At 34.2% G+C, this 26,197-nt stretch overlaps 1 protein-coding gene across 5 annotated transcripts in view; it reads left to right on the top strand.

The window, feature by feature from the left end:
• The window catches only part of LOC136030850 (potassium voltage-gated channel subfamily KQT member 4-like), a 317,182-nt gene that overhangs the window by 177,864 nt on the left and 113,121 nt on the right, over positions 1 to 26,197 (top strand). For 3 of the 5 annotated variants that reach the window (XM_065709896.1, XM_065709898.1, XM_065709895.1), the window contains 3 exons: positions 5,958 to 6,068; positions 20,641 to 20,825; positions 22,977 to 23,030. In XM_065709896.1, coding sequence (XP_065565968.1) covers positions 5,958 to 6,068; positions 20,641 to 20,825; positions 22,977 to 23,030 — 350 coding nt within the window. The remainder of the gene's footprint in view (positions 1 to 5,957; positions 6,069 to 20,640; positions 20,826 to 22,976; positions 23,031 to 26,197) is intronic. The other 2 variants (XM_065709899.1, XM_065709897.1) reach the window with 1 other exon arrangement.

Genomic DNA, 26,197 nt, shown 5'->3' with positions numbered 1-26,197 from the left:
GAAATTCAACATGCGTTACCAGACGGCTGGTATAACCAAGTGCGACACTAAAAAAAAACCTGCTCTGAAAACACCATTTTGTGACACGTCAAACGTACAATTGAAGGAGAAATCACTTTGAAAATTTCAACAATTATTAACTAAATAAATTAACTAATAAATTAGATTGGTGTATGTCGTCGTTTCCTTTTGTTTTGTTTTTTTTCTACTAGTTGAATATCGCCCTCGTTTTCTTGGTTATTTTTTTATTATTTTTTTCTCGTTTTTTTTAGTCAAATGTCATGTACAGCTAGTAGGCTCTTAGAGAGTATTCATAGTTACTGTAGGGCAGAAAGCAGATAGGAAAAACAAATATACCAGTATATTCTCCATTTTAATATTTTCCACAATTAAAGGAGAAATCACTTTGAAAATTTCAACAATTTAAACGGATAATTATATGCATAACCATCTAAAAAAACGAACCCAAACGATTGAAAAGTTTCCCATATGGCAATACCTTTTTTCAGCCTTATAATAATGACATATCAAAAGTAATATCTAAGGATATTTTGGGTACTCGCTTGAAAATAGAATAATTGTTAAGTTTTTTAGAATACATTTTATGAGTGAAGGATGAAACGCTACCCAAAATTGAACTTTTGTAGTCAAACTGACATCAAAGGAAAAACACCCCCTCCTCGAACGGGGTAGGATGAGGTCGCAACAAAAGACTTCGAGAACATGGTCAAGAGTAAAGAGGGAGTTTCTAAATAGCATGAAATTGAGGGGAAACACGGGCTGTTGTTGTGATCTCAGGTGGTGGGGTTGTGGTGTCAGAATCAACAGTAGTTTTGCAATTTATAAGCTGTAAATTATACAAATTTGCAGTATTCGGCATGAAAAGAATTTCTATCAGCTGCTGTACAAAACATACAGCGTTTTTATTCATCTGACTGGGAAACTCATTAAAACCAAATATATATAAATCAAGTTCATTAGAACCCTATTCATTCTCTTTGTTTATTGAATATTAGCGAGGAAATAGTGTCTCTATGATTTCGTAATCAGCGAGGAGACTTTCCAATTTCCTTAAAAGCATCAAGCCAACTTTAGGTTCGAAAGTTCCTATTGGATATATTTAAAACCCTTGGATTGTAATACAAAAGTGAGACCTACAAATAAAACTAAAAGCCCGAAATCCTTTTTGTAGAATACTCAGCATCTACAGAATAATCCCCTTATCCGAAATTGTCTTAAATAATAAAATATAAATAATAAGTAAATACATAAACAGTTAATAAATAAGTAACAGATAATTAGGTAAATAAACATTATAAAATAAATATCAGTGATTTTTAGCCTCTGTATATCCACAATACTAGTTTAAATATACTCAGCATCTACAGAATAATCCCCTTATCCGAAATTGTCTTAAATAATAAAATATAAATAATAAGTAAATACATAAACAGTTAATAAATAAGTAACAGATAATTAAGTAACAGGTAAATAAACATTATAAAATAAATATCAGTGATTTTTAGCCTCTGTATATCCACAATACTAGTTTAAATATGCTGACCCACGATTTCTCCCTGTAGGCTATTCTTAGAATTTGGAAAAAAGGCCTTTACTGAAGGTACAGAACTCACAAGGAATCTAAAATGGTTTTATGTAAGTGGAAAAGCTCTAAAGTAGCCTAGGGAAAACGACATACCAATTTAAAAGAATCATGATAGCGTTTTACAGGTAATGATTTCAAAAGCTATTGATATACAATTCAAATTCTCAACGAAACTAAATAAAAAACGAAAATATTTTTCATGATCTTAACTTCTAAAAAGTCATTAGGCAGCTTATAAATAAAGAAATTGATTTATAGTGCAACTTATTAATCTCAGCAGCCAGATAAATAATTGCAAGGAATATAATTTTATATTGTCGCAACATACTCTGATACTATTCGAATCAAACACAGATAAATCACAACATAAGCTCGAGAAAAACAAGCAATTAAAGCCTAAAGAGTGGAGCATTTCAAGTTATATGTGAATTCCTGAAGTTAGTCTGTAGTTTTAACACTAGCTGGATGCCTTCACTTCAGAATTTTTAATAAAATTGGGATCTACAAGCCGTGCTAAATTAAATTTTGCTATTCTACTTTTAAAAAATCCTAAAATTCTATGTAATCTTATTGTACAATGTCATAAAATGTTTTTGTGTTTTCAATGAAGTGCTAGTTTTTAAGAATTGTGCAAATTTAAGGAGATTTCATGATGCATTTTCTTCGAGCTCGAATCATGCATATATTCTACAGAGGCTGCAAGGGAGTATTTTTTTTTTTTTAGTTTCGTTTTTGCTCTTTACGTCTATCAGAAAAACTTTTATTTTTAATACTTTTAACGGAAAAACCACAACTATAAATAAAAATGCACAAAATTAAAAAATAATTAGCGGAATGAAAATCTTAGCCGAACACATTTTCAAAATTAGTAACATAAGTAGTAAGTTATTAAATAAATAATAAGTAATTGGTTTATAAATAAGTACATAAATCAATTAACGAGTAAATTAAAAAGCAACCAACAAAACAAGCAGCTCAAATCATCCTGTAAAAAAGCACTTTGAAAAACAGCCTTTCGTACCCGTGTGTTTATGTATCTCCGGTTGTTATTCCGTATCATAAAAAAAACAAGCTTTTTCAACTAAAAGTAAGAATCAACGTTAAAACTTAAAAAAAACAGAAATTATTAAGTATATAAGAGGATTTTCCCCCTATTCAATGCCTAACTTTTTACGTTATAGTTTGACTTTTTGTTCCAATTATTTAAGTTTTTAAAAAGTTCTAAGTTTAAAAGCTATAAAAAAAACTTTTGCGTATAGAGTAAGATATTAAGGAGGTGGCAAATCCCTTTGTATACGTAATAATTTCTGCTCGTTTTAAGTTTTAATGTTGCTCCATACTTTCAGTTGAAAACACTTTTTTTGCTAAATTTCTGCCAGTTTTTTAAATAGTGCCAGAAAATCCAGCTCCATCTCCATGATAAATTTCCTTCCCCCTTGATACATTTCTCCATGGAAAGATCTTTCAGCATAATCCCCCTCCTCCCGAAAAATATTTGTTTTTTTCCTAATAGCCAATACTATACATAAACAAGGGGCAAAGTTCATAGCTCGCAGCCGTTCCCCCGGGGGCTGCGGGGGTCAAGACATACCCAAAGACATAGTCATTTGGTCCTTCGACTTTGCTGAGCAAGATGGCTATCTATAAATTTTGATCGGACGGCTTAGGTAAAAAAGGAGCGTGGAAGCGGGGCTAGCTGCTCTGTAATATTTTTGGTAGCTTTATAAGGTCTAATTCGATACAGTTACCCCTGAAAAAAACAAAGAAAAAAAACGAAAAACAATGAGCAAGTATCCGTTTTATTGCTCCTGGCGAGAAAAAAAAATGTAAATTCTACATAACAGTACACAGGAGCTTGAAACCTTTATAGAAGGGTTCTCTGATATGCTGAATCTGATGGTGTGATTTTCATTAAGATCGCTTGATGTTTTGGGGTGTTTCTTCTTTTCCCCGAAAAATTTTGCAAATTTTCTCAGGATTGTAACTTTTGATGGGTAGTATTAAATTGATGACTGTTGTGTGCTTTGAATAAGCATTTAAATTTAATTCTTTTGATCCAAATTTTAATTCTTTTGATGAATTCTTTTAATATATTTTTATCATGATTCTGTTTCTTAGAGTTCTCATTATGATGGAGACGCATCGCTCCTTACTTATAGTTCGTTAACACGAACTATTTGACTCAATACCAATAAAAAACCATCCAAACAAATCATAGTAGAATATGTTTTGAATAAAAATTTTTTTGTATTTTCATCGAAATATTTGAAAAAAAAGAATTCCTCCACCCAGATTTAGAAAAATATGTTTTGCTCGTCTCTACTTTTCGTGAATTGACGCCACTACGGAATGCCATCACTCTCGATACCCCACTCTTTCAAACAGTTTGTGGTAACGAACTGTAAGTAAGGAGCGACTCGACTCAATAATAACCGAATCTCTAAAAGCAGAATTCTAATATCATTATATACATCAAAAGGATCATTATTACTAAACCTTATTATTCTGATTTCAAATATATTAGATTCATCAAGTTTAGTGTTACCCATCAAAAGTTACGAGCCTGAAAAAGAAAAAGATCAAAAATGGGGTTTTTAAGGCCAAATAAAAATACTGAAGAAAACACAGAAAGGGTATCAAAGGGTATTCGCAAGAAACGCAATGATTAAAATCAGAAATCAGGTGACCTAGTTCTCCAATTTACTCAATTGCTGCTTCGTTTGTTTGAATGAATAAATTATTTCTTTTATTTCTCAGTTCTTCGTTAGTATCCGTCGTTGGCAGTTCAAATTTGTTTTGATTTTGTGCAAGTCGCGGATATTGGTGAATAACTCACTTTATTGTTTGTTAGGTATTTGATTTTAATTGTTTTAATTTTTTGTCTTTTATTGAATTTTATTTATTTTTTCGGCGTTTTTTTTCCATTGGTTTCTTTGTATTTTCCACGCTTATTTTTTGGTTTTTGCTTTTTCCTTGATCATATTATTTTATTCGTGCTGAAGAAGAGAGGCGGTTGTTCTCTCGAAATATTCGCTTTCTGCAGTAATTTTGTTTTCTGCAGTAATTTCAATTTGCCTTTGAAAACCACATTTTTGATCGTTTTCTTTCTTTATGTTATGGCAGGCCAAAGAGCGAATTTCTGTCAAAAAATGTGTAAGTCAAGAAATAAGCGCGAGCGTCCCCTTTGAGGTAAAACAGAGTGCATTTCACAAGAAATGTGTGAAAGTTGCCAATCCTGTGCTAGAGTCCTACAAAATGCAACTTCAAGAATTGCTGGATGGGCTGAGAGAAAGAGCCGACCAGACTGGTCTTACAATAAACGTTAAAAAGACCAAATGCTACCTTCTCCTCTCCCTTAAAAATAATATTTTCAGAACAGGATGTCAAGCAAGTATTTTGGTTTAAATTCTTAGTGAGTATAATTGAAAATTCTGACTCGAAGACAAAAGGAGTTTCTTTGAGAGTCAGACAGGAAACGGTACCTTTAAAAGACTTTGAAAAATATGGCGACCCCAAATTCTCTTGCCCGGAATGAAACTTCTGTTTTTGACAGCAAAGGGCTACCTAACCTCCTTTATGCTTTGTAGACACGGCACCTAAGCCAAAAGCAAGAAAGACAAACTAAACTCAAGGGGTCCAAAACAAGCGGCTTCGAAAAATATTTAATATCCGTTGGACCATTCACTGGCAACCAAAGGGAACCCTTTGCAGGGGAAGGCCCAAGAATTCATTACAGCCAAACTACAAGACTAACCTGCTCAGCCTTAGCACTTATATCTGACCTGAGTAAGAGGATATGGCAGCTACTGTAAACCAACGGGATGGTTGGAGGCTTCTTCCTTGATGCCCCTGGAGACACAAGCTGAACTAACGTCCAAAGTAATCTAGATAACAATGTCAAATGTTCATTCACTTCTTTTCCGCAAGACGGAAGCTATTTTTGTGGTAACGTGGATTATTAACCATCATTTCCTTATCAGTTTCTATGCCAAGTCACAAAAGACAGGTTTAGCTAATTTGAAGATGCGAAATAACAGTGCATTTTTAAGAACCCTGCTAAACCAGGTGAATTAATTACTTGCTTAATAGAAATCTTTCTAATTTTTTTTTCATTAACCTTCTCATTGAAATTAACAGTACATTCAAGAATAGATTTATTAAACCATAGTTTTATGAGGTTTTAAAAAGAATTAGGTTTTATAAGATTTCCTATACTTTTCATTTTTCAGAATTTTGTTATTCTTCATATATTTATATTTCATTTGTCCCTGTTTCGTTTGTTTTCTTTGAAGGGGAGAGGGTATCTCTGGGCATTGCCCTATTTCATTCTCACTTTATTTTCTCATTTCAGATAACACTTTGCACAGTCGGATATGGTGACGTTATGCCCATCACTTGGCAGGGTAAACTTATTGCCTCAGCGTGTGCTATAATGGGAATTTCATTTTTTGCACTTCCTGCTGTAAGTCCTCACTTTCATATATATTAATTAAATAATGTACCCGTGTACAAAAACACGAAAAAGACGGAGCAAAAAAAAAGACAAAACAAAGTAAAGTAAAAAGCAAAAAATGAACATTTACATTGGCAAAACAACGACAACAGAAGTCAATTGTAGGTTAATACAAGACAAGAGAAAAAAAGAAAGAAAGAAATTTGGAAACGAAACACATATCAGATAGGCGAAATACATATCAGGTTGGCGCGCTGGCGTAAGAATTCTGTGTCCAAGGGGCACGGGTTCAACCCCAGTTGTGACCAGTTATTCAGTTTGGGACGGGGGTCAGTGGCGTGACTTTGTAAGCTCAGCCAGAGTCGACCGAGCTCTAAATGGGTACCTGGATAAATCTGGGGAAGGTAAGCACGCAGGGTGTGTTAAAGCACAGGACGGTTGGCCCCCAACCCCCCATTGCACTTCCTGGCTGAAGGGCCATAAAACGGAGATCAGCACCGCCGGTTTTGACCTTAAGGGTCTAGTGCCGTCTTACTTACTTTTACTTACTTTTATATCAGATAGACTCAACTCTAACCATGGGTGATCTGCTATTTTCTTTTTATGTATATCCAACAGCTTTGAAGATGCAATTCTTGGGTCAATTATGTTATGTTAATTGATTGATCAAAAGTTGCTTGTCCATGGTGGTATGCAAGATATTCGGCGAAACAGAAGAAGGTGGAACATTTTTTTTTCTTTAGCAATTTTAGTGAAAATCTTTGAGGAAGGCATTGTATAAAGAATCCGAGGCGGCACAGTGCTGTACACTGTGCTGTCACTGTAATACTATTACTATGATTATGTGATGTATAATCACTGTGATCGTTGATGTCATGACAACTAAAAAGAACAACTTCTGTTTTTCACTGAATCAAACAGTTCGTGGTAACGAACTGTAGTAAGGAGCGACCCGGCTCAATAGAAACCAAAACTCTAAAAAATCGAATTTTGATACCAATAGCTACATCAGAAGAATCGCATTTTAATGCTGATTTTAAATATATAAGTTTCATCAAGTTTAGTCTTACGCACCAAAAGTTACGAGCCTGAGAAAATTTGTGTTATTTTAGAAAATAGGGGGAAACACCCCCTAAAAGTCATAGAATCTTAACGAAAATTACACCATCAGATTCAGCGTATCAGAGAATCCTACTGTAGAAGTTTCAAGCTCCTATCTACAAAAATGTGGAATTTTGTATTTTTTGCCAGAAGGCAGATCACGGATGCGTGTTTATTTGTTTTTTTGTTTTTTTTTTCTTTTTCCCAGGTGTGATCGTATCGACCCAGTTGTCCTAGAATGTTCCGAGAGGGCTCATTCTAATCGAAATTAAAAGTTCTAGTGCCCTTTTTAAGTGACCAAAAAAATTGGAGGGCACCTAGGCCCCCTCCTACGCTAATTATTTTCCCAAAGTCAACGGATCAAAATTCTGAGATAGCCATTTTATTCAGCGTAGTCGAAAACCTTACAACTACGTCTTTGGGGACGACTTACTCCTCCACAGTCCCCGTGGGAGGGGCTACAAGTTACAAACTTTGACCAGTGCTCACATATAGTAATTAAATAAAAAAAAAACTAATTTTTTTAACTGAAAGTAAGGAGCGACATTAAAACGTAAAACGAACAGAAATTACTCCGTATATGAAATGGGTTGTCCCCTCCACAATCCCTCGCTCTTTGCGCTAAAGTTTTTAATTGTTTTAAAAAGTAGAATTGTGGCAAAGAGTCAAACTTTAGCGTAAAGAGCGAGGGATTGCGGAGGGGACAACCCATTTCATATACGGAGTAATTTCTGTTCGTATTAAGTTTTAGTGTCGCTCCCTACTTTCAGCTAAAAAAATTATTTTTTTTTATTTAATTTCTGAACGTTTTTGAATTAATGCATGTTTGGTTTTGGCTCTCCGCACATAAATTACTAAAATGAAATTTGTATGTTAATTCTTTTTTTTGGCTAAATGGCTTTCTCTTAGTTTTGATCGGACAATTTTGAGAAATAAGGGGTGGACAAGGAGGTCTAGTTGCCCTCCAATTTTTCGGTTACTTAAAAAGGCAACTAGAACTTTTAATTTTTAACGATTTAATAGTAAAAAATATACGTAACTTAAGAATTAACTTACGTAACAAACTTTAATAATCTTGTATTTTTATTATTTATACGAGGTGGTTTGTACCCTTGTTAATACCTCGCTCTTTACACTAAATCGTAAGTTTTGTCCCAATTCTTTAAGAATGACCCCTGATTCAGAAAGGCCGTAGAATAAATAGTTGAAATTACTAAAAATACTTTAGCATAAAGAGCGAGGTATTTATCTCCTCCTAAATACCTATGTTTTTAGAACCCCTCATATGCGTAATAATCTCTGTTCGTTTTAAGTTTCAATGCTTCTCCTTCCTTTCATTTGAAAAAACGTTTTCATGTTTATTTTTCATTGTTTTCTTATAGTAATGCTAGAAAATCCTGCGCCCTTTTCATTGAATTTTTCTTCCCCCATGAGAGATTCCTCCAAGGAAAGATCCTCCAACATAGCCCACTCCCGTCAGCCCCACCCCCAAACAAAATAAAATCCCCCTGAAAACGTCTGTACACTTCCCAATAACCATTACTAGATGTAAACACTGGGCAAAGTTTGTAGCTTGCAGCCCCTCCCCCAGGGATTGTGGGGGAGTAAGTCATACCCAAAGACATAGTTATTATGGTTTTCGGCTATGCTGAACAAAATGGCTATTTCAAAATTTTGATCCGTTGACTTTGGGAAAAAAATGAGCGTGGGAGGGGGCCTAGATGCCCTCCAATTTTTTTGGTCACTTAAAAAGGGCACTAGAACTTATCATTTCCGTTAGAATAAGCCCTCTTACGACATTCTAGGACCACTTGGTCGATACGATGACCCTTGGGGAAAAAAAAAAAACAAACAAACAAATATACACGCACCCGTGATTTGTCTTCTGGCAAAAAATACAAAATTTCACATTTTTGTAGATAGGAGCTTGAAACTTCTGCAATAGGGTTCTATGATACGCTGAGTCTGATGGTGTCATTTTCGTTAAGATTCTACGACTTTTAGTGGGTGTTTCCCCCTATTTTCTTAAATAATGCAAATTTTCTCAGGCTCGTAGCTTTTGATGGGTAAGACTAAACTTGATGAAACTTATATATTCAAAATCAGCATTAAAATGCCATTCTTTTGGCGTAGCTATTGATATCAAAATTCCATTGTTTAGAGTTTTGGTTACTATTGAGCCGGGTCGCTCCTTACTACAGTTCGTTACCACGAACTGTTTGATGGTTATTGGGAAGTGTACAGGTGTTTTTAGGAGGATTTTTTGGTTGGGGGGAGGGATTGAAAAGAGGGGGATATACTGGGGGAACTTTCCATCGAGGAATTTATCATGGGGGAAGAAAATTTCCATGAAGGGAGCGCAGGATTTACTAGTATTATATAAAAAAAAACAATGAAAAAATAAATATGAAAAAGTTTTTTTTCAGCTGGAAGTAAGGAGCAGCATTAAAACTCAAAACGAACAGAAATTATTACCCATATTAGGGGCTCACCTCCTCCTAATACCTTGCTCTTTATGCTAAAGTATTTTTAGTAATGTCAACTATTTATTCCACGGCTTTTGTGATTCAGGGGTCATTCTTAATGAATTGGGCCAAAATTTAAGATTTAGTGTAAAGAGAGAGGTACTGACAAGGGGGCAAACCCTCTCATATGTGTAATAAAAACATGAGAATAAAAAATTCTTTACGTAAGCTTGTTTATAAGTTACGTATATCTTTTACTAATAAAAAGATTCGGTAAAAATTAAAAGTTCTAGTTGCCTTTTTTATTAACCAAAAAATTGGAGGGCAACTAGGCTTCCTCCCCCGCTCTTTTTTTCTCAAAATCATTCGATCAAAATTATGAGAAAGCCATTTAGCCAAAAAAAAAATTCAATGTGCAAATTTCGTTTTAATTATTTCTCTGCGAAGAGCCAAAATCAAAACATGCATTGATTCAAAAACGTTCAGAAATTAAATAAAAAAAAAACAAGTTTTTTCAACTGAAAGTAAGGAGCGACATTAAAACTTAAAACGAACAGAAATTACTTCGTATATGAAAGGGGCTGCTTCTTCATCAACGCCCCACTCTTTACGCTAAATTTTTTTACTGTTTTAAAAAGAAGAGTTGACAGAAAGAGTCAAACTTTAGCGTAAAGAGCGGGGCGTTGATGAGGAAGCAGCCCCTTTTTTATACGAAGTAATTTCTGTTCGTTTTAAGTTTTAATGTCGCTCCTTACTTTCAGTTGAAAAAACTTGTTTTTTTTATTTAATTTGATTCAAGGTCAAGGTTACGGCATTCCTAAGATAATAGGGACAAGATATCTCAAATACGCTGTGTAGTCCCACTTAGGTTAAATAATGTACTCTTTGCGCTGATTTCAAATCTATAATTCCTTGATTTTTAATTTACCCCTCAACAATTACAGAGGTGCTACTTCATGAAGCTTAAGGGTAGGGGAGCATTTTTACTTTATTTTTAAAAGGAAGCCAAAAAGAAAGGCTAAAAAGCTATGGGAAGGGGGTAATTTTATTGTTTTTGATTTTCTTCAATAAAAATACCAAAAATAGATATTTTTCAAAATCTAGAGGGGCCAAATATCCAGGATCAATTATCTCCCCCCTCCTCAAGTCATCCTTTTAAACAGTTATGTTTATGTTTAGATTTATCATATTTATTCGTTTCATCTGTCGAATATTGAACAAAATCCTAAATGTTTGATCTAATGACTGGTTTGATTATTTTACTACGGATGCTAAAATTTAGTATTAAAGATCTGTTATATAACTAAGACCAGGGCCATCATGTATGGAGTGGGGGGATGGGGGTGAGGGGACGTCCCCTCCCCAACGTTTTGGTCAATTGGTAAAACGGTAAAATCGTGAAGTGAAGTGCCATGATTTTTCCAACGCTGCTAAAATTATTTGCTCGATTAAAAAAGACCCCGAAAATACCTGTATGCCATTTTCAGAAAGTTCGCACTGTGTCGACAAAGGCAGCAGTACTACCGAACCTGTCGTGAGTTTGCAGATGGTGCCGCAATTTTTCATTTAATTAAATAAATAGCATTAACATAGTGACATGATATGTTCTGAAATCTGAATTTCTGTCGGTAAATGCGGCGGCTTTACCGACTTGTGCAGTGATTTCACGTATAATGTGATTTTAGGTAAAAATAGTTATTCTACGATAAAAATGACCAGCCAGTTGGTAAAGTCCCTTGCCCCCCCCCCCACAAACATTTTGGCTAGTAACTTTCAGGCCTGTAACTTACGAAATGTGGTTAAAATTAACACCTTATTATAGTTTCAGTCAAAATAATAATAATAGTAATGCACTAGAAATATCCAGCGAAAAAAAAAAGAAACTGTATACAAACAAAAACTTACTCGTTTATATAGATTTCCCGTTTTCTTTGGATTTAATTTTTCCCTCTTCACTAAAAATGTGCTATATATTATATTTTTTTTAATTTTTTGTTATGGGTATTAATCATGGTTATAGTTTTTATCACCAGGCCTAGTAAAGAGCGATCTACGACTCATAGTAGAATAAATTTTGCAAGCCTATGCTCAAAAAATTGTCTCGTGAGAAAATTTTTTAATTTAATGCTAATTCAAGAACGGTAACTATTATTCTGGTTCGCCTTAATAATTAAAGTTTATTGTAACAAATTTATGGGTATTTGGAAAAAAAGATTGAAACTCTGTGAAAACTGAGCCATATCGAAATAATAGATGTCACCAAAGCTTCGGGACCTGACATGATTCCCAATTTCATCCATATAAGATGTGCTCCTGAACCTGCCGGTCCTCTTGCCTCTCTGTATAGGAAATGTTTTACAGTGGGATAATTCCCGAAAGCCTGGAAAACTGCTTTTGTGGTCCTGTTCCAAAGGCAGAATCAAACCTTACTAATGTAGGATTGTATCGTCCAATAAGTATGCTGTCCTGCGTAGGTGAAGTTTATGAAAGCGTCATTCATAAGACCTTTTACCAATACCTTGAGTCACATCTATTGTTGGTAGACACGCAATACAGTTTCGCAGAAAATGGTCTACTTTAGATTGTCTGATTGCACAGTATCAAGAGTTTATTAAGCTCCTTTCTCAGAGGCACGATATTTGCCTTCTCTCCTTTGACATCACAAAAGCCTTTGATCGTGTATGATACAAGGGACTTCTTTGTAAACTGAAAGCCTATGGAATTGATAGTCGACTATTTGAGGTACTTGCTGACTTTCTTCGTTAACGATCATTGCCAGTTGTCCTCGATGGCTTCATATCAAAAGAACATCCAGTCTTACTAGGAGTACCCCAAGGAAGTATTCTTCGGCCAACTCTTTTTTGGTGCTCATAAACGACCGAGGGGACAACCTTGTGAAGAAACCTTACCACTTTGCTGATGACACGACAACAAAAATATCAATTGCAAAAGACGACGATCCCAGCGAACCCCACAAGTAACATGGAGAGAATTGAGGCGCGTGGGCAGATGTATGGCTTGCATTTCAGTAAAATTAGATCCTCTTGCTCCAAGTAGCTAGGATCAAACCCACAGTTGATTCAGGAACGCGTCACCGTACCGTCCATGTCGGTTTTCTACAATTACATGTGTAACCCTCCATCAGAGGAGCTATCGAAGTTCGTTCCTAATAGAACAAAGCCCTTGCGATCAACTCGCCGAAGTACAGCTCGTCAGGACTACCTTGAGCAGGGTATTCCCACGCCAAGAATATCTTAAAACGAGTTTTGCCCGGCGATTGGTTGCCTCATGGAATAGATTGCCAGCAGAGATAATCCTGGAAAATCCTTCCCTTGACGAGTTCAAGAAATGGTATAACAAATACCTCAGTGTTGGAAAAATTAGGTAATTACCAGGACTAGCAGCAAATCATTATCTGTGATGGAAAACCGTGAAGCCTGTAATAAAAAAAGGTACAACAACGAAATATACCATAGGGAACTTGGTGGTGGACCATCGACACCCATTGGTTAAAACTTCTTGCCTTCGATTCTGAAGGGCGAGGGCATAGGGTTTCATTCCCCATTCAGCGCCTCAGTGGGTTCACTCCCCTTCATTGATAGTACACTTCCACCAGTTGCAATATCGTCTTGGGAGTTTCCAAAATTTGGGCTTACGTGATTGATCATAGGTCAAAATCCTTTGAGATATCATCATTGTCTGTTGTTTCATATACCATTACAATACCCTGAAAATCGTTAGTTTGAATCCTGAATAGGTTTTGAAAGCTAAAAGTTTTGCTTCAACAAAAGTTTTCTGTATCACTTGCAACTCTTTTTGGGATGAAACCATAAAGCATTGGCTTATAAAAGTAATTTTTTAATTCCCCTCTGTGGAAAACCTGCTCCTTCCCTAACGGCTCATGTCTGGGTGTATTTGTAATAAGAGTAAGAGTAATTCGTTTAAACCTTCGAAAACAGAATACAAAAAGAAGATTTTAAAAGCAAAGGGAAAACAAAAAGGAAACTTATAAAAGGAGACACACAATGGTTAACACACGATCACAAAACCCACAGTAAAAGTCAAGGCAGCTCACATCAGCGAAAGAAAACTCGAAAGATAAAAGATACACAGTCTGAATCTAGCAACTAAAGAATTAATTTTCTCTTAATTTTCGAACCTGAATGTTGTCTTGATTCGTATAAACTTCGAATTGAAATCGAAATACGAATAAAATATTTACACTATCCAAAGAAATTAGCCTATGTTCAGTATTAAATATATTAAATGGCAGTCAATCAAAATATTCAAGTCGTCTTCCATTAATAATGACGACTGCTGTGGAAGGTGAAGTTTTTCACACTTTTTTTAACATATTTTTTTTTATTAGTTGCAAATCCCACATATTATAAAAAGGAGAAAATAGAACAAAGGGTCTTTGTTTTAGAAAGATTACCCTAGCCAAGAAATCGTAGAAAAAAATGCAACAATTTTGGAGATAGGATGTGCAATTTAGATAATAAAGGACGTTACCGACCATCCAGAGTAATTTTGGGTCAATCCTAAGTAATTCAATTGAAAGAAGGGATCTCACGTTCTTAAGAAAATAAAGGTTGGGCATCTCACATTCTTGCAGGTTCCTTGTTATTTTCTGACACATTCCATTGTGAAAGGAAAAAAAAAGATCTACTCCAACTTGAACTAGTTGGCGTTCTTTATCAAATATAAATCGCATGACATCGTAATAGAAGTGACATTTTGAAGCCACATACGTCTTACAAGGGTTTAAGTTTGCCAAAATTTCCTTTGAATTATACTTTTTTTTTCCTTTTTACTACCACTATTGCTTTGGATATAGAGAAGTAGTAGCAGAGAGAAACGAACCAATTTTAATGTAAGCTATATAAAACGGGTACAGAGTATAAAAAGATCTTACAAGAACTTAATGAGACAAGATGGTATTTATTTAAAGAGCATTACGAGTTGTAATAGGGCCAAATGTACTTCTTGTGTCCAGTAAAGAAAAAACACGAAATAATATAGAAAACAGAAACAACAAAGAACAAAAAACCAGCCATAGATACTAATGAAAAATAGTATATATAAAATGATTGGTGTTAAAATTAAAAAAAAAAGTAATACACATACTATAAAAATAGAATGTATGAAATTAATAAAACAAACATTACACAGTGAGTGATAAAATGGAGAGAGAAGAAGATTATTTATCCAATATATCAACTATGTAGGGACAAAAGCTCTTCTATATATTTCTGTAGTAAAGTATTATCAGTAAAGAGGTATTTTTAGTAGAGTATTATTAGTAAAGACGGTGGGAGCAGTGCAGATATAAAAAGTAGAATAGTCAAGGCTCATAGTGCTTTTTCACAGTTAGAAAAAGAGCAGTTATACCCATCAAAAGGTATAAATTTGCCTCATTTTAGAAAATAGGGGGAAGCACCCCCTGAAAGTCATACAATCTTAACGAAAATCACACGATCAGATTCAGCTTATCAGAAAATCCTATTGTAGAAGTTTGAAGCTCCTATTCAACTTTTTTTGCCAGAAGACGGATCACGGATGCGTGTTTATTTGTTTTTTTGTCGGTTTGTGTTTTTTTTCCCATGGGTGATCGTATCGACTAAGCGGTCCTAGAATGTTGCGAGAGGGCTGATTCTTACGGAAATTAGAAGTTCTAGGGCCATTTTTAAGTGAACAAAAATTGGAGGGCACCTAGGGCCCCTCCCACGCTAATTTTTCCCAAAAGTCACCAGATCAAAATTCTGAGATAGACACTTGACTCACTATAGTTGAAAAACCTAATAACTATGTCTTTAGGGACGACTTACTCCCCCGCAGTCCTCGTGGAAGGGGCTGCAAGTTACAAAATTTGACCTGTGTTTACATACAGTAAATGGTTACTGGGAAGTGTACAGACGTTTTCAAGGGGATTTGTTGGTTTAGGGGGGAGATATATGAAAAGTTTTTTTTCTACTGAAAGTAAGGAGCAGCATTAAAACTTAAAACGAACAAAAAGTATTAGGCATATGAGGGGTTTACCTCCTCGTTATACCTCACTCTTTACGCTAAAGTATTTTTTAGTAATTTCAACTATTTATTCTACGGTCTCTGTGATTCAGGGGTCGTTCTTAAGGAATTGGGACAAAATTTAAGCTTTAGTGTAAAGAGTGAGGTATCGACGGGGTTTGAACCCCCTCATATACGCAATACAAACATACGAATATAGAAGTTCGTTACGTAAGTTAATAATTAAAAATTATTAACCATAACGTTTACGTTTTTAATTATTCACCATAATTATTCACGTTTGTAAAAAATTAAAAGTTCTAGTTGCCTTTTAAGTAATCAAAAAATTTCTCAAAATCTTTCGATTAATTGCAATTAATTAATATGCAAATTTCTTTTTAATTATTTATGTGCGGAGAGCCAAGATCAAAACATTGAAGCATTAATTCAAAAACGTCAAGAAATTAAATAAAAAAACAAGTTTTTTTAAATGAAAGTAAGGAGCAGCATTAAAACTTGAAACGAACAGAAATTACTCCGTATATGAAATGCTTTTCCTCCTCAACGCCTCGCTCTTTACGCTAAATTTTCTTACTATTTTTAAGAGTAGAGCTAAGAGAAAGAGTCAAACTTTAGCGTAAAGAGTGGGGCGTTGAGGAGGAAGAGCCCCTTTCATATACGCAGTAATTTACGCAATATATACGCAAGTTTTAAAAAAAAAACTTGTTTTTTTTATTTAATTTATATAAAATAGCAAAGAGTTCATAGTAACGAACTGTAAGTAAAGAGCGATGCGGCTCAATAGTAACAGAAACTGTAAGAAACAGAGACTTTATAATAATAAATGTATCAGAAGAATTGGATTTTGATGCTTATTAAAAATATATAATATATATATAGCTTAATGCTAGCCATCAAAAGCTACGAGCCTGAGAAAATTTGCCAAATTTTAAAAAAATGAAATCAATCCCCTAAGAAATCAATTTATATTTATGAAAATCACTCCATATGCTTCGGAATAGTAAAGAACCCTATTGTAGAGGTTTCAAACTCCTGTACACAAAAACGTGGAATTTTGAATTTTTTGCCAGAAGCAAGATCACGGATGCGTGCTTATTAGTTTGTTTTTTGTTTTCTTTTTCCCCAGGGGCTGATCGTGTCGAAAAAGTGACCATAGAAGATCGTGAGAGGGCTCATTTGATCGGAAATCAAAATTTCTAGTGCATTTTTTAAGTGACCAAAAATATTGGAGGGCAGCTACCCACCCCTCCCACCCTCCTTTTTTACCAAAACTGTCAGATCAAAATTTTGAGACTGTAAATTTTCTTCAGCATTGTCGAAAGATCTAGTAACTATATCTTTGAGGATGACTCGATCCCCCAGAGCCCACGGGAAAGTGTTGGAACATCTGAACTTTGCCAATTTCTTACATATATAATTGGCTATTGGGAAGTAGAAAAATGTTTTGGGGTGGGGGGGATTTTCTGGTGGGGGTGCATACGTGGGGGGATCTTTCGATGGAAGAGTTTTTATGGGGAAAAGAAATTATCCATGGGAGGGAAGCTGGATTTACCAGCATTAATTAAAAAACTATCAGAAATTAAATAAAAAACAAGCTATTTGCAACTGACAGTAAGAAACAACATTAAAACTTAAAACGATTAGAAACTATGGCGTAAGTAAGTGGGTTTTCCCCTCCTTAGTCCCTCACTCTTTACACTAAAGTATTTTTTGAATTTATAAGAAGCTTGTTATTCTAATTAAACGGTACTTTTGCATCCAAAGTCATTCTTAAATTGGATTAAATAAAAAAAAACAAGTTTTTTTAAATGAAAGTAAGGAGCGACATTAAAACTTAAAACGAACAGAAATTACTCCGTATATGAAAGGGGCTTTTCCTCCTCGACACCCCGCTCCTTACGCTAAAGTCTTTTATTGTTTTAAAAAGTAGAGTTGCGAGAAAGAATCAAACTTTAGCGCAAGGAGCGGGGTGTCGAGGAGGAAAAGCCCCTTTCATATACAGAGTAATTTCTGTTCGTTTTAAGTTTTAATGTCGCTCCTTACTTTCATTTAAAAAAACTTGTTTTTTTTTATTTAATTTCTGAAAGTTTTTGAATTAATGCATGTCTGATTTTGGCTCTCCGTACATAAATTACTAAAATGAAATTTGCATATTAATTCTTTTTTTGGCTAAATGGCTTTCTCTTAGTTTTGATCAGACGATTTTGAGAAATAAGGGGTGGGGAAGGAGGTCTAGTTACCCTCCAATTTTTCGGCTACTCAAAAAGGCAACTAGATCTTTTGATTTTTAACGAACGTTTTTATTAGTAAAAAAAAACGTAGCTTAAGAATTAACTTACGTAACAAACGTACGTAACTTACGTAACTTACGTTACGTTTTATCCCAATTCTTTAAGAGTGACCCCTGAATCAGAAAGGACGTAGAATAAATAGTTGAAATTATTTAAAAATTTTTTAGCATAAAGAGCGAAGTATTTATCTCCTCCTAAATACCTCGCTCTTTATGCTAAAGTATTTTTAGAATCCTTCATATGCGTAATAATCTCTGTTCGTTTTAAGTTTTAATGCTTCTCCTTACTTTCAATTGAAAAACTTTTTCATGTTTATATTTTCATTGTTTTTTTTATAGTAATGCTAGAAAGTCCTGCGCCCTTTTCATTGAATTTCTCTTCCCCCATGAAATACTCCTCCAAGGAAAGATCCTCCCATATAGCCCCCTACCCTGAACCCCACACCTAAACCAAAAAAATCCCCCTGGTAACGTCGGTACACTTCCCAGTAACCATTACTGTATGTAAACATTGGTCAAAGTTTGTAACTTGCAGCCCCTCCCCCAGGGACTGTGGGGGGTAAGTCATCCCCAAAGACATAGTTATTATAGTTTTCGACTATGCGGAACAAAATGGCTATCTCAAAATTTTGATCCGTTGGACTTTGGGAAAAAAATGAGCGTGGGAGGGGGCCTAGGTGCCCTCCAATTTTTTTGGTCACTTAAAAAGGGCACTAGAACTTTTCATTTCCGTTAGAATGAGCCCTCTTGCAACACTCTAGGACCACTTGGTCGATACGATGACCCCTGGGGAAAAAGAAAAACAAAACAAAAAAAAAACAAATAAACATGCACCCGTGATTTGTCTTCTGGCAAAAAATACGAAATTCCACATTTTTGTAGATTGGACCTTGGAATTTTTTCTATGGGGTTCTCTGATACGCTGAATGTGATGGTGTAATTTTCGTTAAGATCCTATGACTTTTAGGGGGTGTTACCCCCTATTTTCCAAAATAAGGCAAATTTTCTCAGGCTCGTAACTTTTGATGACAAAGACTAAATTTGATGAAACTTATATATTTAAAATCAGCATAAAAATCCAATTCTTTTGATATATCTTTTAGTATCAAAATTCCGTTTTTTAGAGTTTCGTTTACTATTGAGCCGGGTCGCTCCTTACTACAGTTCGTTACCACGAACTGTTTGATAAAAAAGTCAAACTTTAGCGTAAAGAATGAGGCATTGAGAAGGGGACAACTCAGTCGTATACGTAAAATATTATACTTAATTCCTACATAATTTCTTTTTTGTTTTGAAATTTGATGTTGTTCTTTACTTTCAGTTGAAAAAGCTTTTTTGTTTATTTACTTTCAAGAAAGAATCCAAACAATAAAATGTTAAACAATAATGAATTATTCTAAGCCAGTGAAAAATGTTCTCAATGAATATATTTTGCAATATATATAGGATCCGTTATTGGTAAAGCAGAGGTAAATATAAAATTAGACTTACAATAAAATACATGAATCTTGAAACTAAACATTAAAACAGTCCTAGAATCCTGACTTCAAGGACGTTCAACCAGGACTGAAGAAAAACCATGACAGTTTTTTCTTTAAGTTGTATGAAATTATTGAAGGAGAATCTATTGTGAGAATCTATTGGAGGTGGGGGGGGGGGGGTTCTCGGGAAAAATTTTCCACGGATTGGTTTAAAATCCTGCATGATCTGAAAACAATCAGAAATTCAATATACATATTTTTTTTTCAAATGAAAGTGGTCTAAAGAGGGAATTTTTTGGGAGGGATTTTATGCAAGAGGAACTTTTGTAAGCTAGGAAGGAATTTTCCATGGAAATGGAGGTGGATTTTCCGAATGTGTTTGAAAAACGACCACAAATGAAATAAAAACAAGTTTTTCAACTGAAAGTAAGGAACAATATTAGAATTTAAAACGAACAGAAATTATTCCCTATGTAAGAGCGGTTGTACCCTCCCCAATACCTCACTTTTTACGCTAAAGTTTGGCTTTTTCTCCTAATTATTTAGAAAATACTCCTCCAACAAAAGGGCCGCTTAAGTAGAATAAAAAGCTTTTTTTAAGTACTAGAAAACTTTAGCGTAAAGAGTGAGGGAGTGAGGAGGGGAAGTCCCCCTCATACTTAAATAATATATTTTCTCTTTAAGTGTTAAAGCTACTCCTTACTTTTTGTTGAAAAGAATAGTCTTTTTTGTTTAATTGTCCAAAGACTTATCTGTCTTTGGGAATTAAAAACAAAATTAATGTTTGAATTTTTACAGAGGAAATCCACTGCTAAGTTTAACTAATTGGTTTTGCTTATTTATTTTCAAGGCTCAGTGTGGCAATGCTGAGCTAGGAAAATTTGATAGTGCTTTAAAAGACGGATATTTTTGAAACAACCTAAAGGAAATAAAGTTCTTCAGGTATCAAGAGACGTGACATATGTGTAGGGCGCAAAAACTTTTTCTTTAGAAAAAGTGTTGTATTGAAAGAAATTGAACACATTAACAACAAAACCCGATGTTTATAAAATTTGTATGGGTAAAAATTGCCCTTTAATAAAACTTACACACGCAATTACTGCTATTCTATCTCACCCCCCCCCCCCCCCCAAAGAAAATGTCATCCTGATTGCCTTGGTCCTTTGACTCACCCCTGCTGTTTTTATTTAGTCGCAACTTTTGTATACTATTTACAGGGTATCCTTGGATCAGGGTTTGCTTTGAAAGTTCAACAGCAGCAGCGTCAAAAACACATGATCAGACGTCGTCAGCCAGCAGCAACTCTAATTCAATCCGTATGGAGGTGTTATGCTGCAGAAGAACACTCTGGGTGTGTTGCAACATGGAAAATTCATGAAATGCCTCTTCCAAGTCCTCCTGTGTAAGTTATTAACAGATCAATGAATAAATTTAAGTTCTGATTAGTGGTGTCTTAACCCTATAGCACAGAACCTTTCACAATAGCATAGCTTAAGACTTGAATTAATGTTATGTAATCATATGGGGGAAGGTTTTTTCATAACGAAGGTGGGGCAAAAAGAGACAAACTCTACATAGAACTTTACGTTGCGTAAGTTTATTTATATTTGGAAAAGTCAATACAGTAAAAACAATATGAATTATGCGTACGGGCAATTGATAAATCCCGAAATTATATGATAAACTTTCGCAAGAAAGACTTTCAAATTTTATCAGCCCCAGAATCTCCAACTCCATTCTACATTTTGAAGTTTTGAATAGTTTACTTATGATGATTATTTATGACTTCAGTCGATGACTTTGATAGTTCTATGGATTTTGCATAAGCCTAGTGTAAAACATCTCTTTTATGTTTGAAAGGTTATGCTTAACGTAAAGTAACTTAACCACATAATATAGAAATCCATGTACGTAGTTTGAAAGCCACTTAATATTTTAAAAGGGCCAGGATGAGGAGAAAACTCTATCGGTGTCTATCCGTTTATCTTGGATGTACTACAGCCTAGGCTACTCACTTGATTCTGGGTACCATGGAGTAATACCGAATGCGTACCTAAGCATAAAACATGTAATAATCTTCTTTTTAAGACTCCTCATGCCTTCATCTTTAAAGATTAAGGGAGAGCTTTAACGAGGACAGACCGTTGATTGTGTAAGAAACTTCTTTGTCCTTATACTCATTATATTAATATATTGGATTGTTGTAAAAGTAGGAGGTATTGCCTTGAAATTCTTTAGTTTTATAGTAGTCCTGCGTTTACTCCAGGGGTATATCTAGCATTTTCTCCTAGTAAGAGATTTGTAATAACAATCTAATAGAAAATTACTTTCAGCTTTTCGAAGATTCTCTCATTACATATACACTAGAAAAATATCTAGAAATACGTTATTTTCTTGAGGGGAGAGGGTATGGTTTTCATTCAAAACTCCGCTATACGTCTGATTCACTTGTATCAAAGATGTCGAAAATTAAATAGGGATATTAAATTCAAATTGAAAAAAAAATTCTCTAGGCTGTTTCTTATGGGTTACACGGGAGGATCTTTCCATGGGGGAAGAGAATTTCCATTAAGTGGGTGCTGGATCTCCCAGCATTATCTGAAAAATAATTAGAAGTTACATAAAAAAAACAAGTTTTTCAACTGAAAGTAATTTTTGCAGAAAGGATCTTGAAACATCTATAATACGGTTCTCTAATACGCTTAATCTGATTGTTTTATTTTTGTTAAGATTCTTTGACTTTTAGGGGTCGTTTCCCATTAGTTTCTAAAGTAAGGCAAATTTTCCCAGGCTCAAAACTTCTGATGGGTAAAACCAAACTTGATTAAACTTATATATTAAAAATCAGCATAAAAATACAATTCTTTGATATAACATTTGGTATCAAAATTCCGTTTTTTAGAATGTCCCTTACTATTGAGCCGGGTCGCTCCTCACTACAGTTTGTTACCACCCCCGCTTTTTACGCTAAAGTTTTTGATTGTTTTAAAAAGTAGAGTTGTCAGAAAGAGTTAAACTTTAGCGTAATAAGTGGGTCTTTGAGGACGGGACAAGCCCTTTCATATACGGAGTAATTTTTGTTTGTTTAACGTTTTATGTTACTCCCTACTTTCAGTTGAAAAAAAAGTTGAAAGTTTCCTATATTCTTTTATTCTTATGTTTTTATGTCATTTACTAGACACCTGAATTTTTTTGTGTTGTGCTGAAAATGTTAAATTAATTATAGAATTAGTTTTACGAGCTAAAAACAATAAAATCTTAGTGCCATAAAAACCAGCATATTTGATTACAAATATTTGGGTGATTTTTCTATGGCAAATTATTCTATGTAATAGTGTACCTTTGATTTCAGCTAAGACACCTGATTTTACAGGAAAAGCACACAGTTTTCATTTATAATATTTTTTTATTATTTAACTTTACTTTCTTTCTTTATTTTATATGTTTTTATATTTCAAGGAATTCAAATTTTTCAGAAACTCGGAACATCAAGATTCCACTAGATTAAAAATGTTGATGTTCATATGTGATAATTTTATTTCCCTTTGGTTAGGAACGTATTGGAAGATCTGAAAGACTTAAGGATCCATTTATATCCACCAAATTTGTAAGTTTCTTGAAGCTGAGAATGGAGTTTTTTCATAGTTTTGACTGAGCTTGCATCCTAGCATCCTATCGAGACCAAGAAATGAATTTTCAATTTCTGTTCAAATTTTACTTTTTTTCATAAATCCATGTTTATCTTATTAGAAACAAATCAATTTATTCTTGCTCATTAAAACAAATTTTGAGATAAAAAAAAGAAAATATTTTTCAGCAACTTTACTGCTAGACAAGTTGTTGCTTTAACACAGTCAAAATACCACTAAAACTTTGAAAAATTTATTAATGAGAGAAGCCTACTGAAGTTTTAAGAATTCTACCTTTTTCGCTTTTTTGAGCCTGTTTGAAAATCTTGAAAGTTTTTCTCTCCACCTTTTGAAAATCTCACGCTTTGATTTTTTTTTCTTTTGGAGTTTTACCATTTGTAATGCGTTTGCACTATTTTTATCACTTTTTTTTATTAATAAATGCTTGAAAATATATTTTAAAAACTAGGACCTCTCGGTACTTTTTCTTAAATACAGGATAAATCTGTGAAACGAAGCTGCTCTAAGAAACAAAAAGTATTTTCAAGCAGATTCTAATCCAATCCAAACCTTTATTTTTCCTTTTTCAAAACATAAGAAATATTAAATACCAAGGAGCAGGAGAGTAAGAACATTTGCCTTAGAGGATGGGAATCAAAGTAAAAAAAAAGAGGACATTTTTGGGCCATTAGGTTTGAAATCTTCGAGGGGGATCTACTGGACCAATCATGGGGGAAGGGGGTTGAATTTAGTACAAATATCAAATAAAAACAGGTATGTTGAAGTAAAAGAGCTATTTTCAGCTCTTTTTTCTATTTTCTATTTTTAAAGTTCTATTTTCAGCTCTTTTATTTTTTCTTTTATTTTTCATCAGCTCTGTAATTTAAATTTCTCAATTTATACGTAATAGGGTATCCCTAAATAAATGACTAATACTAGTTTTTGAGAAAACCGAGACGAAATAGATTTGCCTTTATTGTTTTTTTTTTAATGTTTTTAGTGTATTTGTGGGAGTCTTTAGTTTACAATTAGAGTTACATATACATCACAAGTTTTCATCAACAAAAACACTATCTACCCTTCGGAATGATTTCTTTTTTCGAACTTGTCTAACTTGATGGAACATCGTTGATGATAGCCCCCTAAAAGTATAAAATTTACACTGAGAACAACCTCTCTTTGGGCCTAAGAAAACATAAGAGGGCTGAACATATCCTAAATGGCTTAATCCCTTATTCCTCCTTTCCCTGACCGCTCCAATGATTTTACCAATAGACTAGTTATAGGAGAAGAATTTTGTCAGAGATTTTTAGGTCTAGCCTCACAATGTTTGTAATTAGTAATCAATTTACTGAAAGAAAAATAATCCGAAATGTAATAGACACCGTCCCCCTAATAGACATTAGGTATCACATATAAATTGCGGTTGCAATATTAAAATTAAGCATCGCAGTATCAGTGTCTGGGAACAGGAATTAGTAAAGCTGGAAACAAAAGGGTCTTTCAATTGAGCCATTTTCTTTTGGAAATGTCGCCTGACAAAATAATATTTTTATTTACTGTTTTTGATTGTGGAGGGGGGCTCCTTGTTGAGAATCGACTATAGAAGACATTATTTAATGTCGCTTCTTGTCAATACAGAACCAACAGTTGCGCCAAATACAATTTAACCTCCCTCCAACGAGCTCTATCTGCTAATATCACTATGCCAAACCAATACCATAAATACTCAGACACACTTCAGGTCAAACAGTTTGTCGTTACGAACTATAAGTAAGGATCGACGCTGCTCAATAGTAACCGAAACTCTAAAAAACGGAACTTAAATACCCATAGACACATCAAAAGAATCGTATTTTCAAACTGATCTCAAATATATAAATTTCATCAAGCTTAGTCTCAATATTACCAATCAAAAATAACGAGCCTGAGATTATTTACCTTATTTTCGAAAAAAGGGGGAAATACCCCATAAAATTAATAGAATCTTAATGAAAATCGTACTATCAGATTCAACGTAACAGAGAACCCCGCTGTAGAGACTTCAAGCTCCTATCTGCAATTAAATAAAAAAAACTTGTTTTTTTAAATGAAAGTAAGGAGCGACATCGAAACTTAAAACAAACAGAAATTACTCTGTATATGAAAGGGGCTGTTCCCTTCTCAACGCCCCACTCTTTACGCTAAAGTTTGACTCTTTCTCTCAACTCTACTTTTTAAAACAGTAAAAAAAAACTTTAGCGTAAAAAGCGGGGCGTTGAGAAGGGAAGAGCCCCTTTCATATACAGAGTAATTTCTGTTCCTTTTATGTTTTGACGTCGCTCCTTACTTTCAGTTAAAAAAAAAAAATTCATTTTCTATTTAATTTCCGAACGTTTTTGAATTGATGTATGTTTTGATTTTGGCTTTCCGCACATGAGTAATTGAAACGAAATTTATATATTATTTTTTTTGGGCTAAATGGCTTTCTAATGGTTTTATCGGACGATTTTGAGAAAAAAGGAGCGGGGAGGAGGCCTAAGTGCCCTCCAATTTTTTGGTTACTTAAGAAGCCAACTAGAACTTTTAATTTTTTACGAACGTTTCTATTTGTAAAAAAATTACATAACTTACGAATTAACTTACGTAGCGAACTTTTATATTCGTATGTTTTTATTACGTATATGAGAGGGGTTCACCCCTTGTCAATACCTTGCTCTTTGGATTAAAGCTTAAATTGTGTCCCAATTCCTTAAGAATGACCCCTGAATCAAAAAGGCCGTAGAATAAATAGTTGAAATTACTAAGAAATACTTTAGCGTAAAAAGCGAGGTATTCGGAGGAGGTGAACCCTATATACGTAATAATTTCTGTTCGTTTTTAATTTTAATGCTGCTCCTTACTTTCAGTTGAAAAAACTGTTTCATGTGTATTTTTTTATTGATTTTTTTTAAATAATGCTAGAAAATCCTGCGCCCCCTTTATGGAAATTCTCTTCCCCCATAATAAATTCCTCCATGGAAAGATCACGCAACTCCCTCCCCTCAACCCCTGAAAAAAACTAGTGTGGGAGGGGACCTAGGTACCCTCCAATTTTTTGATCCATTAAAAAGGGAACTAGAACTTTTAATTTCCATTATAATGTGCCCTCTCGCGTCATTCCAGA

Source organism: Artemia franciscana, chromosome 9 (genome assembly GCF_032884065.1).
Source record: "Artemia franciscana chromosome 9, ASM3288406v1, whole genome shotgun sequence".
Classification (NCBI taxonomy): Eukaryota; Metazoa; Arthropoda; class Branchiopoda; order Anostraca; family Artemiidae; genus Artemia; species Artemia franciscana.
Note: the sequence above shows the minus strand (reverse complement) of the source record. Positions and strands in the feature narration are given on the sequence as shown.